At 41.4% G+C, this 17,791-nt stretch overlaps 1 protein-coding gene and 1 long non-coding RNA gene across 3 annotated transcripts in view; one reads left to right on the top strand and one right to left on the bottom strand.

Annotated features, from left to right (window-relative positions):
• The window catches only part of bbs9 (Bardet-Biedl syndrome 9), a 210,753-nt gene that overhangs the window by 66,337 nt on the left and 126,625 nt on the right, over positions 1-17,791 (bottom strand). For both annotated transcript variants that reach the window (XM_084727530.1, XM_084727531.1), the window contains one exon: positions 5,320-5,430. In XM_084727530.1, coding sequence (XP_084583656.1) covers positions 5,320-5,430 — 111 coding nt within the window. The remainder of the gene's footprint in view (positions 1-5,319; positions 5,431-17,791) is intronic.
• LOC146322126 (uncharacterized) lies at positions 145-17,786 on the top strand. The gene is made up of 3 exons (XR_014771427.1): positions 145-241; positions 5,338-5,487; positions 17,659-17,786. It is a non-coding gene; the product is annotated as an uncharacterized LOC146322126 (long non-coding RNA).

Genomic DNA, 17,791 nt, shown 5'->3' with positions numbered 1-17,791 from the left:
ATGTAGGGGAGGAGTGGTAGCTTCAGGACAAGTCTAGACATGATGCTACCTCCACCCTCCAAGCCCCCACCCCTCCCCACGTCACAGAATTACTTCCCCTCTTCCCCCCCGTCCCTCTTTTCTCCTCTCATTTTAAGCACAAACCACAGGCTTGCTCTGGAGGTTTCCATGACAAACAATACTAATTAGGGATCATTTTCCTTTTGCTTTTTTCAATCATGCCTAGAAGGTGGAAGAAAAGGTAAGGGTGACATATGTGTGTGTGCAGGGGTGTGTAAGAGAAAGAGACACAGAAGTAAGACATTTAAATCTATATTTTAATATAAATCTGTGACAGTTATGTTGGCTAAGTAAACTGATAAATGGTCCACTTTTCTTATGCAGTTAAGAGTTAAAATTTTGTAATATTTTGTACTGCACTTAAAGGACCAGTGTGTAGGATTTAGTGACACCTAGAAGTGAACTTGCATATTGCAAACATGTTGTCTCACTCTCCCCTTCCAAGCATGTAACAGAACCGTGAAACATACGCAAAAAATGAATGGCCATATCTAGACCAAGTATTTAGTTTGTCCATTCTGGGCTACGGTAGAAACATGGTGGTGAAACATTTAAGCGGTTCATTCTAAGGTAACAAAAAGCAAAACAAATCTTACTTTTAGGTGAATATTCACTACCAAAAACACTCTTATGAATATTATATTCCATATTCTGCCAATAAATCCTTCTAAATCTTACAAGCTGGACCTTTGATGCTGCAAATGAAATGTGTCTTTCTGAGATAAAACTGATGTGTCACAATTTGATTTAGCACGAATACTGACCTGATAAAGAGGATTAGGTATTGGCCATTCCTCACTGAATATGTATATACGGCTTGGTTCAACCTCGATTTAGCATGCTTTTGGTACCAGGTACTTTTCTGAAATTTATTTTCCACTGCAGACAGTACAACCTCATTGTAGACAAGGTTCTTTAGCTATTCGCCATAGGGACGCCAGATGAAACTGTGCATTGGAATAATGGAGGGTATCCTTTCCTTTTGAGACCGTTCCATTGGCAACCTAACTGAGGAATGTCTGCACTTCATCAATAGACCACGGCATCATTTTGCTGGCTGCCATTATCAAAAATCTGGGTTGAGTTAATCAAAAAAAATTCCCAATTTGCAGTCCGTGTGCAGGATGGCCGTATCATGCAAGTGATGATTCTAGTGACAATGCCGTCTGCTGTGCTTTCACTTAAGTATCTGCTCAACTCACCAAAAAAAGCACCAGATAGCAGGTACAATCCACAAGAGTGAGTGAATGGAGCTGAGCCAAGCCAAGTCGTATCATGCCGTGGAAACACAGCAATTATGCAGAGAGTTTAAATTTGGGGACAAAGTGCCACGTGGGAGCAGTATGGATTAGTACAGGAGGATTGGATTGGTGCATCCCTAGTTTGATTATTTCTTTATTTAATTATCATACTTTTTTCCAGGAACATTTCAAAAAGAACAATATCTGGTTTAGTTTGCACATGAATGATCAACACATGGACAAACAATAAAACATGCAAATGCACTGGCACTCAGCTGTGATGTGTTTTAACGTTCCAGTTGTTGTTTTATGAACACAGAGAGAGAGAGATCCCTCAGAATCTGGATTTGGTGGAACATCTGCTGGATTGCTCTGCTGCATTAAACAGGACGAAGATGATTTTCTTCCACAGAAAATGGAAGAAAAATCTTTTTTGGTGACAGCAGAGGGTGGACAGAGTGAAACGCCCCAAACAAAGTAGCTTTGAAAGATCAACAGGATTTACAGGAAATCTAACTAATTATTGGTGTAGGTCATTTATCAAGAACAAATACTAAACATTTACTGGTTCTTGCAGATTCCAAAATGTGGCAATGCTCTTGTTTTCCTCTGGTTCCCATCACTGTAAATTGAATTACTTGTTTTTTTTGGTTGAAAAAAAAAAAGATTTGAAGACATAACTGAGATCTATATTCAAGTTTCACTCAGATTTGTCATGATGTGACCAAGATCAAGACTTAATCTCCTGTTACAAAAGCTTGTTACAGGCTTAATGTTCTAGTGTGTGTGTGTGTGTGTGTGTGTGTGTGTGTGTGTGTGTGTGTGTGTGTGTGTGTGTGTGCGTGTGCTTCCAAGCTCAAAAAATACACACTCGTATGCTTCATCTGACACACTCACTGGCAGTGTGTGTACTCCTATGTGCGTTTGAATGTATATGTGTGTATATCTAATGATCCCTGTGTCGCCCTCTCTATGTCTCACACACCTCCCTTTCTCATTAGTGGCAACGCCTGAGTGGATTAACCACAGGCGTGCACACACACTCACACACACTCACGCACACTCTCACACACTAACAAAAGTAGAGCCCATCAAAGCGAATCTATCCGCCCCAGTTTAGGAAAGACAAACTGTCATAAAACACGGATTTGTCCTCAATGCAAACCAGAAGCCCCTTTCTGGCAGGAGACTGGTGTGTGTGCATGTGTGTTTATGTGTGTGTACATGTGTGTGTTTGACAGGACCAAGAGCCAGGAAACAATATGTGGTTGCTGAATGTGTGTGTGGATCAGTGAGATATTGTTGTAAGAAGTGTGTGTGTGTGTGTGTGTGTGTGTGTGTGTGTGTGTGTGTGTGTGTGTGTGTGTTCAGAGTAATCTTCTCATTGTATGTCAGATTAAACCAACCAGGTCAGTAACTAAATGAGATAATAAAAACAAAACAAGGAAGAAAGAAGGGAAGAAACAACAAGATATTTAGGTGCCAACTGACTTGATTAGGTTGATTAGGAGCATCAATAGAATCAGTCAGATCTGCTAAACGACCAGATAACTCCTCCTCTGATCTGCTACGTCTCTATCAGACAGATAAGAAAGATGAATTTAAAGCAGAACCAGATGGATGAAAACATAAAGAGAGGAGCGAGTGAGAAGGAGAGACAGCAGACACTGAGAAGAGGATGAGAGTGTGGTCCAACTCCCCAAACAGAGAAAACAGCAAGTGTAGACCTGGCAACAGTAGGCCAGCAATGTCAGACACACTCCCAGCTCTCCTCTCAAAACGCCGGAAGACACTGTCTTCAGCAATAACACTAAAAGGATGTGTTTCACTGTGATTATAGCTACAGCAGCTAAAGCTGTCAAACACAAAGCACAGAGGAGTGTATAGCGGTGAAGAGTGTCTCAAATGACATTATGGACTTTTATGTTATCAACATGTGTAGTGAAAGAATTATCCAAATTACATTGTACGTAAAGGAATAAAAAAGTCCGCCCCACCAACATAGTTATCACAGGCTTGTTGTACACATTGTAAGATAATGAAAGAAAATACAAGCCCTTTGGCAAGTAAACATCCATAGATAAGCACTGAAAGTTTATCTGGTCTTACAGTGGCAGCAGTCTACCAGAGGTAGCCCAGATGTCATATACTCTAGCCACATTCTTCAGTCTCCTGGGGGTAATCTATGCAATCTTTTCAGGACTTTCTGGATTAGCCATGAAGTATCCTCCCAATTGGGCACGCCCAGCATAACTCAACAGGAACGCGCCCAGAAGGCATCTTGACCAGACACCCAAACCACATGAACTTACAGTGCAAAGGAGTTGTGGATAATATCCTCTGAGATTCTAACAAATGATCTCCTCTTTCTGTCTCTCAGGGTGACTTCTGGCACCCTGCAGGGATGGACGCTAATAATTGTAAGCACTGGCTCCACAAGCTGCCAATATGCTAAATTTGGTGGCCCCTGTCTGTGATGTTGTGTTTCCTGAAGGCATTGTTTCTGATGATTACTGAGGCAGAGTTCTCGAGTAGTTGAGGACATGGGCAGCACACACCATCATTATGTCTTTACATGTGTCAAATTCTAGCCATGCAAACGCCTGCTTCCATTCAATCCTAAACTTTCTTTGTGTTTCTGCTTCTTCTGTAAGGATTGTGTTACCAGTTTGAGTAGGCTTAGTAAATCCAGACCTGAGTAACTCCAACATACTGTATCAGTAGCCAGCTGGCATCGAGCACCGTTTTCATAGAATTTGAACAAAAAGGCGCAAAGGAATCTGGATGTTAGTGGGACTGAAACATTGTGTTGGTGAAGGCTCACAGTATGGGGATAAAACTTGGTAGCCACAGGTGGCCATTTACATGGAATACTCAGTGGCCGATGAGTAACTTTTTGTGTCCATGGGCCAACAGACCGTGCTTAATGTCAAACTTTGCCCCTGTGCCCTCTTTTGCTTGGAGCTTACGACTTTATGTGAGGGTTGGAATGTAGATGGACTGGTACTTGAGCAGCACAATAAAGGGGGCAATCTACTGGTTTCTCTCAGTACCATGGCCCGAGACTTAGAGGTGTTTCTCCCACTCATACAGGCGATCAAAGTTTGATGAAGCCAACAGAAAAACAGAACATAATCAGCAAAAAGCAGATGCTGAAGTCCCCAAACTCTCCGCTTCTTGGCTACACCTTCAGATTTAATTAAGCTAAATCATTACAACATTTACTGGGTAATACAGATACCACTGATGGGCTTGCTCAGAACATCAGCCCTGGAATCCTGCATTACTGCAGAAACTCATACGAGATACCACAAGACCCCACCTTGCAGTCCATGGGCTCTGTTCCCAACTACATTTTCCAGTCTGTTTCCACAGACATTAACCCATTTTGCCTGATCTTAGTCATCCAGCAATTTGGGGACATTTTGAGATGGTACCATTTGCTGATGGCACCGACTGCTGGGATTTGTCGAGGGCCATCAAAGTGAGACTTTGCTCGTATTGCAGAGGTCAGTGCAACAAAACAGTGCAGGATAGTAGGGTGAACGTTCAGAAAGACTGTGAACATCCATGTTGCATCTGCAGGGCCAAATGTATTGTTTGATTTCATCTTTTGGCACGGACTAGAATCCAAAGCACGTTGATTGTGCAGACCGTGAGCCAACTGCAGTCAAAGTGGTATGTACAAATAACAGATGAGACAGAGCATTATGCCGTGAGGGAAAATAGGGGTGGATTACAACAGTGTGACAGACAGTGAACAGATATCAGTGTCAGGGCTCTGGTCAGGATTTAGTGGCAAGCTGGGAGCAATGCTGCGGATGTACGGCTGGAGTGATGTATTTTGACACGGGTCGGTTGGAAATGTGACAAGGTGAAGCAGAGCTGACGAATGTGAGAGCTGGAGAATATTCAGTGCCAAATAAAGACACATAGAAAAGAAGGAGAAAAGATGATAGTACGGTAGAAAGGAAAAGAGTACAGAGGTGAGGAGTAATGGAAAGGTTTGTGCTCCTACCTTTCTTGACTTTCTTAGATGGCTGTTTCTTCTTGATAAACTTGGCTGCCTCCTGTGGAAGTTCCAGTTCCTCCCCATCACCAGCCACCTCTGCAATGGGCTCAACACCTCCTAAGTGACAGGAAGAAGGAATACATCAGCCGATTGATATATAGGCTAAATGGACAAGTAAGTACTAGTTTTTGTTCAGCAAATGCTTCATAGTTATTATTCCACAAATTTATAAACAGAGCTGCTCAGTGTAACAACAGCCTTTTACATTTTGCCAATAAGCAGCTTTATTAAAGGAGGAAGAGATTAATGTCCAAGCATGGTGCCATCTTGACAGAGGCCAAAGTTTTCATTCCCCATCCAAGTTTTGCTTGAAAGTCTGGGAATTCACAAGCTTGCCAAGGCCTTAAGGGCTCTTTCACACCTAACCTGTTTAGGCCAGAACGTCTGACTCTTTGGTTTGATCTGAACCAAAGCTGCAGATGTGAAACCTCCCTGGAACCTAGGTCCAACTAGAAAAACAATGCAACTAAACAAAATGAGCCATGGTAGCATGGTTTAATCTACCTTCAGGAGTATGAAAGAGAGAGGTGATGCATGTCCATCTACAAACCAATCAATTCCAAGTGCAGGGAGACACAGCTCATGCAGGTGATGAAGACAGGACATAGGTATGTCATGCAATGTGAAACCAAAAGTAACTGGATCCAATATATACAATATAACAAAAACGTGAATCTTGGTTACGGGCCTTGGTTTGGACTTTCAGGAAAGGCCCTTAAAAGTAGAACCAGCAGGATTTGTCAGTTGCTGCTTGTAAATGCACCAGAAAGATAGTTGATTCTTGAGTCTCATTCCCAGGATGTCAAATAGTGATGTTTTGGGTTGTTTAAGCGCACAGCAAAATAATGAGAAAATAAAAAGGAACAGGTGGAGGGCTGGGTCTCTGCTGATGCAGGCGCCGCTGCACACTTCTGGTGGCTCCAGGGTGATGATTGAGAGGGATTATTATCGTATGAGTCTACATACTGTTTACTGGGAAAATCTTGCATGGTTTGCCTATAAAATCAGTTTTGTGTGTATTGTGAAGCTGAATTACATTTTCTGAATCGGCATAGTTGCAAAGATTTGTATGATATAAGTTTTTAATCTGCTGCCGTGCAGCCCAGAATTCATGACCATGTGGACATGTGAGCACACCCACCTATGCAGACATGCCCCCCATTCTTTTTCAAGTACTGTATATCCAGCCCTTATATATATATATGATTATTCTGCTCAAAGCCTGAACACCAGCAGCGTCTTAAAGCAAATCACCTCTTCAGCTCTCTTGTTTTACTAGTTCTGTAATCTTATTTTTATTTCAATCAAGTTTTCCTTACGACAAATTTTATCAATTAATTCTATTGGTAAAGAGAATAACATATGAATAACACTTGTATGTTGTTTTCAGTGTTCTGTGTTGCATTCTGCAAAGGTGAAAGGCAATTATTATAGACAATGAAGTTGAATTAAAACTGTTGTTCTCTAATTTGTAATGGACATTATTCTTCAGAAAATAATATGAGATGCTTCATTCTACATTACTCCTGCATCAGGCCAATTTTGACATGAAGATTCGGTAAAACAACTGCAACTACATCAACTACATGGATATCTTTTCATTTTGTGTGTACATTCACTCCAAAATATAAGTATGATGTAGCTAAGAGTGAGATTTATACATAAATTCATCACAGGTTTGAGAGAACATGCGAAAGAAAAACAAAACAATATTCTACCAGAACATCTAAGTGTGGTTTAATAAATATTTTGAAGGAGAATAAAAGCAGTGTGGAATAATAGGGTTGAACATATGGTTTGCAAGTGTGTGTGTGTGTGTGTGTGTGTGTGTGTGTGTGTGTGTGTGTGTGTGTGTACTTGCGTGTGTGAGGGTGTGATTGTGTGTGTGTGTGTGTGTGTGTGTGTGTGTGACGAAATCCCTGCTAGAATCCCATGGATCAGTCTGGATTTAGGGAGCTCCTGAGGCCGATGAATTGGACGCCTTGTCTCTCCTGCGTCCCACCTCTCTGTCTCCTCCTCATCCCCCTTTCCTCATTCCTCTCCTCCCCTCTCTGTCTCCTCTTCATCCCCCTTCCTCAGTTCCTCTCCTCCCCTCTCCGTCGCCCATTCCTCTTTTTCTTCTTCTTCCTATCTGCATCTGCTGTGCATCCCTCTCCATCCCTTTGCTTTTGCCTCCTTTCCCTTTCCCCCCTTCCCTTATCCTCTCCTCCTCACCTCACCTCCCTTTTCACTTTCTCTTTCTCACATTTTCTTCTATCCATCATTACTTCCTTCCCTCCTCCTTTCACCCCTTCTTCCCCTAATTTCCTCTCCTTCCCTGAGGACTGTGTCCAGTTTCATGGTGCTTCCACTGAACATGCACTACACACATCATGTGTGTAGTGCGTGTGTTGTGTGTGTGTTTGTGCACATATGAGACAGAGTGTGCATGTGTGTGTCTGCCATCATGTCTACCTTAAGGTGTCTGAGAATGTGTGTGTGTCTCCTTCTCCCCCACCGCGTCTACTCCTGTGTGTGTGTGTGTGTGTGAGCAGATTACCCTAAGCCCTCTCTAATATTTATCCTGGCCTTTTCTAAAGCCAATCTTGTTCTCTTTGGTGAGAGCACAGCCTGTGGCTTCTCTCTCTCTCTCACACTCACACACACACACACACACTCACACACACACTCACTCACAGTTGTTTGAAATGGGATATGCCTCGCTCTTAATTGGGCAGGTGTTTTTCTAAGGCGAGTCTTTTTTTTTTAACGCTGTCTTACAATTTCACGGGGAATGTGTGGGTCAGTGTGTGTGTGTGTGTGTGTATGTGTGTGTGTGTGTGCATGTGTGTGTATTTCAACCTCAGTCTTACATCAACATCAGGTAAGGAAATAGCCCACCTCTGGAGCAACTTACTCTGAAACAAAATCACATCACTATACACACACACAGACTGTCTCTCACCGCCGACCTCTCACACATTCCTCCCTCTCCGTCTCTCTCTGTAAATAGTAGGTGTAGTACCGCCCGGTCAGAGTTGTGGTGTGTATCTGTGTTTCTCTTGGTCGTGGTCAGGTCTATATTTGTCGTACTGGTTGGGTTATCAGTTTTAGACAACCCTGAGGTTTAGGCCTGATACTCTGAACCACATCACTCTCAAAAAACACTTCAATACTCAAGAAAAGCAGCAGGAGGGAAGATGGCAGCGTGATTATACAGTATGTAATACTTTTAAGAGTAATGGTATCAATGATAGTCAGCAGTTGGTGTATATAGAAGTAGTTGTTCTAGCAATTGCATAGCAAAAAGTTTAAGTATGTGTTGTAAAAGACTAGACGTATAATATTTGTTGTTACTAATTAAATTAAGTCAATCTTACTTAAATGGCCCAACATCACAAATCCCAAGGATTCCTATTCCCATTGCCAGTGGATAGGTTTGCTTTTCTGTTTTTTCTCAAATGTATCACGCTCAACTTTAAGAACATGCCAGAAAACAGGATTACTAAAGAGAAGAAAGCAGCATGGAGGCCAGTGACAGTGACAGCAGGACGCTGACTAGATGGAATTTGTGGCGGAGATGAGAAAGAGTCAGAGAAGTTACCAATGGAGTCGACCAGCCTTCATCTTGCTTTAAGAGGGCCAGCCATTTCTGTGTGCACCTGAGTGACATGTCTCCATTATTTCCGATCTGAGCAGGAATTCTGACTGTGGACTGTGGACCCTGTTCCACTGAGGACAAAAGCTAAATGCCAGTGGGTGTTAGTGTTTTTTTGGTCCAGTACAACAGCGGCTTAATTTGCCCCAGGGGACATCTGTGTGGTAAACAACAGCCTCTATCCTTAGACTGTCCACAGTTTTGACATTTGTGGAGGTATTATCCAGGGTGCAGTCATTGATGATGCTGGATGCGGTCAGAGGTGCAACAGACATAAAATTTTCAACCAGAGACGGTGGTAACCCTGCTTTTACTATTAATCCTGAAGCTGTACCCAAAACCGCCTTGAACCATTTCCTAAACTGCATCCAAATTCTCTCAAAATGTTCCAAAAATGTCCTTAAAGAGTCCCACATTTGGGAATTTTTCAATGATTTCAGCAGCTGTAAATGATTATGTTTCTGTCACTCAAAAAGAGAAGTTTCAAGAACTTTTAATTTAGACCGAGTGAGCAGGTTTTGGAACAGCTTGGGTCAGTCTGGAGACAACGTGGAGGATGAAGGACTACTGCTTCTTTTACAACCACTATTACTTGTTACTACAACTTGTAGCAGTACAACCACTGCTGCTGGCAGTGATGCTGCTGTGGTCTGCCATTTCTTGGGTGCCAAAGTGTGTCTGAAGTCCAATTTGTTGAGGAAGTCCAAACTGCCGCAAACACTACTTAGACAGAGACGGATACAACACCGTTTCGGAACTTTGGGAAGTTTATGAGACAGAAACATATCTGGGGACACTGAGAAAGGAAGATTTTGGTTTGTATTGAGTGATGTTTTGTGCAGTTGCAGAGACTTCTTGGTTTAGGAGGTGCTGGTTCAGTTTGGAGCGTTTGGAGAGATTTATGGGGCAGTTTACGGGAAGGATCAGAGGCCATCAGCAAATGTTTGGAGACAGGATAAAGTTTTTTTCAGTTTTCAAAGAGTCTAAAGTAGCAGCATTCTCAATGTAGCTAAGGACAGTTTGGAGCACTTTAGAGATTGATGCAGTGTTGATGAAATTGACATATAGCTGACGACAGTCCTGGACAGTTATGTAACAGTTTGAGACTTTTTGGACATTTATGGGCAAATTTGTATATAGATGGAGATGGTTTGGATCAGTCCATGACAATTTGAGAACAGACTGAAGAAAGTTCAGGCCATGTTGTGACAGTTTGGGACATTGTGGGACCGTTTGGGCTGGTCCGTGACAGTTTGGGGGCGCTTCAGGCTAGTTTTGGAACAGTTCTGGACAGTTTGGTCGAGGGGGTGAAGCTGCTTCCAATAGACAGCTCTGTCTCGGTCTGCAGCGTGGAGGCACCAGCGCATTCCTGCTTTATTCTGGGCTGCGGTTTGAAGATGGGGGTGACACTGTGCTGCTGTGGTTACCAGCAATTTGACTGTGGGCTTTACGCTATTTCAATCCCCCCTCAATGTACACATCTCTGAACGCACACATTAACATACACACACGTACAGTACACGTTAGACCAACACATTTACACACACACTCACTCGCATGCTTTTGAAAACACACATCAAAAACCAGGAAGTGTGATTCCTTTAAAAACTGGTGTGGGTATGACACCTGATCTCTTCAGTCTAGCAGTCCAAACCTGCAAAACATTTTTCAGTACTACAGTACTACTCAAACACACACTGACTCACACACATTATAGTTATATAGTTGTGTATATAGAACAGACTTCAAGAAAAGAGATCTTGGCCCTTTCAGTGAAGTGTCTAGTGCAAAAATGCATTTTAAAACATGTCTCCTTGCCCAAAATTTAAATTTAGATTGTACAGAAAAGCCCAGACTAACATTTCTAAGATTTATTGAACGATGAACTTCAGGTACTGATTGATTCTTTCCAAAATAGCGTTCTGCTGTTTTATATATAGAATTCTGGAGGAGAACTCTTCAATTTGGAAACACCACAGAGACAGAACAAAGACAGCTGGTCAGGATTACACACAAGACATGACCTACACTTACACATACTACATGTATTTTCCTTTGCTCTGCGTCCTCTGAACTTATACACACACATAAATACATGTGCGCACACTCACACACACACACACATGCTCATGCACACAAACACAGCCCATCTTCTCCCCTCTCTTTAGGTCTAAAATAGATGCAGGCCCCAAACCACAGCTACCAGTGGAACACTGTGAAAATAACTGCAACACACACTCGCGCACTATAGGGATGTGTGGATAGGAGGACGTGTGTGTAGCCTGTGTGTCTGCTTGCTTTTGGACCGTGAACATAAGTAAACTCTTTGGACTTCATTAGTAGAGGAGACAAGAGGAGGAACTGTGATATGATGATACATTACAGCAGGATTTAACACATTAGAAAGAGCTGAACACATGATAGAAGAAAAAGCAACAACCACAGAGGAAGAGAAACAACAGACCAGAAACTGATCAAAGACAAAAAACACTATGACACAAGATTAATTGCAGGTTAAAACTAAGGAGAAAACAACCGAAAAAAACAGAATGCGCTGGAGCAGAAACAGACAATACAAGAGAAAAGTGCCGAAAGCGTTGCTCACTGCAGCAAAATAACATATTTAGAGAAATAAAGTGTGTATATGTGTGTGTGTACAGTATGTGTGTGGGTGGAAGAGGACTTCAATATACAAACCTCCCTGGTTGAGGTCAGTTCAAAGCTATGCTGACAGCACGCTGACTAATGAACCATGTGATAAACACTCCTGATTTCACCAGGTGTGTGTGTGTGTGCATGTGTGTGTGTGTGTGTACAGAGTGCAGCTGTTGGATTCTGAATGATGTCATCAGGGAGAGACAGAGGGTCAGGTGATGGAGGGAGAGCAAGAGAAAGATACAACAGGGGGAGAGGAAATCTACATGAAACCTGGATTTAATTACCTCTTACCAATAACACTGATAATAACAGCTGAAATATGTTAATTGTCAAGATTTATTGATATAAAGTAATAATCCTTTGGCTCAATTAAAGAATAAACTTCATGCTATTAAAAACAGCGACTGATGATAGAATATATTTTGCATTTCAGGCACCATCTGCTTTATTTGTGTGTGTTTAATCTGTCTGTAGATATTACTCAAACACAAATGATGTAATGTCCGTTAGTCGTTTTGTTGTCTGTTTGAATCAAAGGGCTCGGGATTCTTCCCACAGCTGCCATTTCGCACTGAACATCAACAAACATCAGATTAGTGGCACAAAAACCAGCAGGAATTAGACCAGAATGCAATGCAGCGACCAGGCCTGGCCACGACTCAGGATAATGTGTTGCTGGAGGTTGTTGCTGCTCTCAAACTGCAGGATCCTCAACAGATGAACAGCCGCCAACTGTTTTAAGTACAACGATTCTGATGATCTGTAACACCGTCCACCTTCCACCTCTTCTCCTGTCATAATTTTAGTTTAATTTTAATTTTGAGTCTGTTTCTGTAGTTTTGACTTAGGAGAACGGTCTCCTCTGTAGAGCTTTTCAGCTTAGTTCATAGTCTGACAAATCAAGACGTAGAGAAGGATGTTGCTGACCTGATGGACGACTCTTAAATGTTAAATCACACAATGACAGAAAATGTAAAGACGAAGAAACTTTATAAGAGAAAGACTCATCAAACGGACTGTTGCAGTTTACATTTGTGAAGTCAAACTGATTTTGTATGTAGGGAGCTACATGTATTTAACTCTTTGCAGTATTTTTTGTATAGTTTTTGGCTTTTATGTCTTTAATTTATAGGATATCTGTAGATATGACAGGAAACGAAAAAGACAGTGGGGGAATGACATGCAGCAAAGGTCTGTAGGCGGGAGTCTAAACCACGGCTGCTGCAGAAGACTCACAGCCTCAGTACACGGGCTGAACGCTCTACCAAGTGAGCTACCAGGCCACCTTGCAGGATTTTTATTTACTGTAAAAGCAGAACCTACTGGAGGGGGTGGCGGTGGCTCAGGAGGTAGAGTAGGTTGTCTCCTGATCACAGGGTTGGCACCTCATCCTGTCCACATGTCCAAACGTCCTTGGACCAGACGCTGAACACCCCCCCGCACCCCCGGCTGCTCCCCTGCCTGTGGGGGTGTGCAAGTGAATGCATTCCTAATTGCAAATCCTAATTGGATGAAATAGGGAGGGTTGCGTCAGGATGGGCATCCAGCGTAAAAAGCCAATGCCAAATCAAATATGTGGATCATAAAATCAGATTCCCATGCCAGGTTGGGGCGACTGCCAGCGAGACACAGATGATCCACTGTGGCGACTGCTAATGGGCAGAAACCGAAAGGAGAAGAAAAAAAACAGAGCCTAATTGAAAATTTAAACAGGACATTTAAGTAGTTTTGCAACTGTGTGTTACAGTTATATACAAGATAGTTTAGTTTATTTATTTGAACAAAACGTAAAAGGCAAAAAAGGGGAAAAAATTATGCCATGAAGGATCTCAACCCCCTAAAAAGGAAAACCCAATTAAAATCTAAATTGATTAATTAAGTTTAAACAACAAATAATAATAATGCTATTCATAGAATAATAATATACTACATAATAACACTAAAATGAAAGATATATCAGCTCCGGTAATTTTCCAACGTCTAAAATGCCGTCCATAACAACAATTTTAACTATGAGGGTAAATATTTTATTACCAAACCTGCCCTGTAATTTCAATCTTCTGCCCAAATGAGGCGTTAATCTCAACTGATTAAATAAATGTTGTGAGTATCAACAGATTTGAGGTTGAATCTTTAATAAAAAGTAAAAATTAAAGAACAGGTTTTCTTTTCCGTTTGACCTTAAATGCACCTATTTGTCCCTGCATGAAGACAACTTGATCCTCCGTCTCTCTGTCTACCGTTGGATGGAAGATGGCGGTGACACCACCCTTTAACAAAGACAGCGATAATGTCAGCCTCAGTGTGTATTCAGGAGATGTGTGTGTGTCTGTGTGTGTGTTGTAAGGTTTTTATATGCAGAAAACTGTCACACAAACACATTAACACACACACTCTGCACCAATGAAGCGGGGCTTGTTGTGTGGTATCCCACTGTGCATGTGTGTGTATGTGTGTGTGTATGTGTGTGTGTGTCTGCGGTTTTGGAGGGAAACGGTTGCCGCCGGTGTTGCTGGAAATGTAAACAAGTGTGTATGTTTACGGGTGGGTGAAAAAGCAACATCTGAGGCTGCTAACAAACGTCTGTTTACTGCAGCGCTGTGTGTGTGTGCGTGGTGTGTGAGTGTGTGTGAATTTTGGCAGCAGACCAAAGGAGAGAGGGGAGACCGCATGACAAGGAAACATAAACACAAACACACTCACACTCTCTCTCTCACACACACACACTCACACACTAAATTAATTGATTTAGTTCTGTTCCACTGAACTTTGTGCTGAATTACTGTAATCACTATAATGACTTTTAAACAAGCCTGTAAAGTTTTATAGACCTCTCTCTCTCTCTCTCTCTCTCTCTCTCTCTCACACACACACACACACACACACACACACACACACACACACACACACACACACACTCAACAGTATTATTTCGCAAAGACAGATGGTTTATCTGTATAACTTAATAAGTATTATTATTAATCAGAAGTCTAATATCAGACCTCTGAATCACCGCCTGCATCTCCAGTTTGACCATCGATGGCCAAAGTTGGGAAAACAATTCAACCAATCAGAGCTTTCTAGGCAGAATCAGCCTCCTACGCTGTTAGCAAGCTAGATCGACGCAGTTATACAGGTTGCTGTCAGCTGACCTACAACAACTGTTAAATTGGAACATTTCTTTTTGAAAAATGTTGAGTTTGTTGCTTTCAACAACAGCGAGCACAGCTTCCATGTCAACTGATGGATACGTCACTCACCACTGATTTGTAAAGGCAACAGATCAGGACAGGATATTATGACGTGCATACTGGATGTGCAAGAAATTACATATAACGATGAATTAAGATCTTTTAATGTTTAGCATTTATACTTGATTTATTCAGATTCAAATTCAGTATCTGTTGGCTGTAGTGTTTTTCCGCTTTGCGTTATGAAACTGTGCAGCACGACTCTAATCTGCATGAACGGAACATGCAACAAATTAAGAACTGCAACTCGACGCTACAAGACAGCTCTCGTTCTTTTTTTGCTTTGTTTCTACAAATAATTTTTCCACACACACAACATAATAAGACGAAAAAAATCCTAGTTTTGTGTACGAAAACCAGAGTGAAGGCGAGACGAGGAAAGGAAAGCGTGAATGAATGAAAGATGGGGGAAGGAAAGGCGGAGGAGACAAACTGTAATTGATGATCTTGTCAGAAAGGCCTCTATAAACTTCAGCCAAGACTAAATGATCCGTAAGCTGTGTGTGTGTGTGTGTGTGTGTGTGTTTGTGTGTGTGAAAGAGTGTACGTATGATTTTATGAGTGTGTTCCTAACAAATACAGCTGTATGTGCCAGTGTGTATGAGTATATCCATGTATTTATAAGCGTGTCTGCACAGTGTATTCCACATACAATGTCTTTGTGTGTTATAAGTTTGTACTTGTTAGCTGTATTTTTTTACATATGTGTGTGCGTTTGTGTATGATGCATATAAATATGAGTGTGTGTGTTGGCCGTAAAGTGTATCATGACTAGGCTTCATGTCTTTGCCTGGCGAAGCCTAAAATCTTCACCAGGGGACACGAGCACACTCATAAATCCCCAGACACACCTTTAAATGTCACAGATTTATTTTACTCCACCGTACTTACTTTTTTAGCTGTTTTGACTGTAAAAATAAGACGGTGTGATAAAATACATGCTATAAGATGCTATTATAAATGTATTCTTAAATATGTTGTAAGACAGTTTAAAGGAGAAGCTCAGGTGGTTTTAAAACTGCAAATTCTATTTAGTTATTTGAACTTTCATTTGAACCCACACCTGATATTTTAAAAGTGGATCTCTGAGTCTCTAGTTATACACATTTCTTTGTTATTTAATGTATTCAACTTTGTGTATTTCCTGTATAAAGCAACATTTGCAGTCATCAAGTCTTGAGTATATGCGATGGATAGGAACCAACCAAGTCATCATGCAAAACACACCATATATATCCCACTAAAATAATGTGTATGAGTGTTTTCTGTTCTGCTATTAAGCATAAGTTTAGGCATCTAAAGGTAATTGGCTTATAGAAGACAGTAGTCATTGTTAAAAGAAGCCAACTGTGACCGTTGGTAGGAAGCAGGACGCAGTTTCTATGGTCAAAGTGAACTCTGACTTCCTTTTGCTGTGCTTCATTTCTAAAAGATGTCAATTATTATTTGAATGACCACAGAGAGGTCAGGAATATATAAATGTTTGACCCAAGTGAGAGATGCTGTTGGGGATTTGGTGAGAGAGGGAGGGAAGTCATGCATGTGTTACCGTACCTAGTATGAGACTCTAAGATGGAGCCTATTCAGGCTATTAATAATTGTTCACCTGGCACATATGCCAAAAAACTTTCTAGCTTTCAGTTTAGTTCCAGGGTACGCAGAGCAGTAACGTCTCTGCTGCTGACCCCGTCCGTGAGTTCCTGCTCAAACCCATAGACTTTACATTGTGATGATATCACAGATTTTTAAATAGCTTTTCTTGGCTTGAGGAAGGTTTTACAAATATAAAACCTCCATGGATCAAAAATGGTCTTTTATAATGGCGTTCTAAGAGCGGCCACGGGGCAAAATTGGAAGGTAGGCTGAGGAGTGGCGCCATATCCAGTGTCTTATTATACATCTATACATAAGTGTATGGATGTATAATGAAGTCTAATTGAAGTATATAAAGTATATGAAGTCCTAATTGGAAGTGTGCGTACAGAAAAACACAGATCTGAAAAGCCACTCTGCTCTGTGAGTTAAATGGACTGTTGTAATATGAGTGAACGTGAACCTGATATATGAAAGTGCTATCCAGGCTGAAGGGTAGGTGAATAAATTGCAATTTCACACAGTTCTGAGGCCTCATTACACAAGAATTTCCATGCACTTGTCCTTTATTAGCAAAAGTTTCCAAGACAGGAAAAACCCTATCTTCCTATGAGCAATTCCTAAACTTATGGCTGTACCATATCCTACCTCAGACCTTGTCCTAACCTTGTCTTCACTTAGGAAATCCTAGTTAGAGGTGTAAGCTCGATTCTTGCCTGTATCTGTGTTTACAGAGTACACAGGACTACCTGTATCCTTGACAACGGCTGTCTCACTTCACTTGTTACTGGATAGCTTGTGATTGGACAAGAAAAGATGGGCATTCAATTTAAGCTTTGATGAGTTTGGATTAATTAATTGAGAAGTTTTTGAGAAGTTATGATATGAATGGACAGAGCACATCAATCTAATTCAGTCAACAAATATATATACGTTAATATGTGGTCTGGGAAATTTAAACTGTCATCTTATGGTCTGAATTGCCTTTCAATCAAAATACGTTGGTGTTCATGTTATTCCCTTGGATAGAAATACCATAAATATCATCCTAAACTGGGATAAGATAGGATTTCAGACTTAAGACATTTCTGTAATGAGTATATCTGACAGAATTCCTTTTAAATAATTCTTTTTGTTTCTATGCAGATGAAACGCACAGAGAGACCAGCTGTGTTGTATCAGGTCAGCTAAGCTCACCTCATTTTCCAGCCTCCCACCTCATATGGGATATCTCATCCCTCCCCACCTGCACCTCCCTCTTTCCCTTCTCCTCCCCCTC

This window comes from Lutjanus erythropterus, chromosome 9 (assembly GCF_056507025.1).
Source record: "Lutjanus erythropterus isolate fLutEry1 chromosome 9, fLutEry1.hap2, whole genome shotgun sequence".
NCBI lineage: Eukaryota > Metazoa > Chordata > Actinopteri > Lutjaniformes > Lutjanidae > Lutjanus > Lutjanus erythropterus.
Note: the sequence above shows the minus strand (reverse complement) of the source record. Positions and strands in the feature narration are given on the sequence as shown.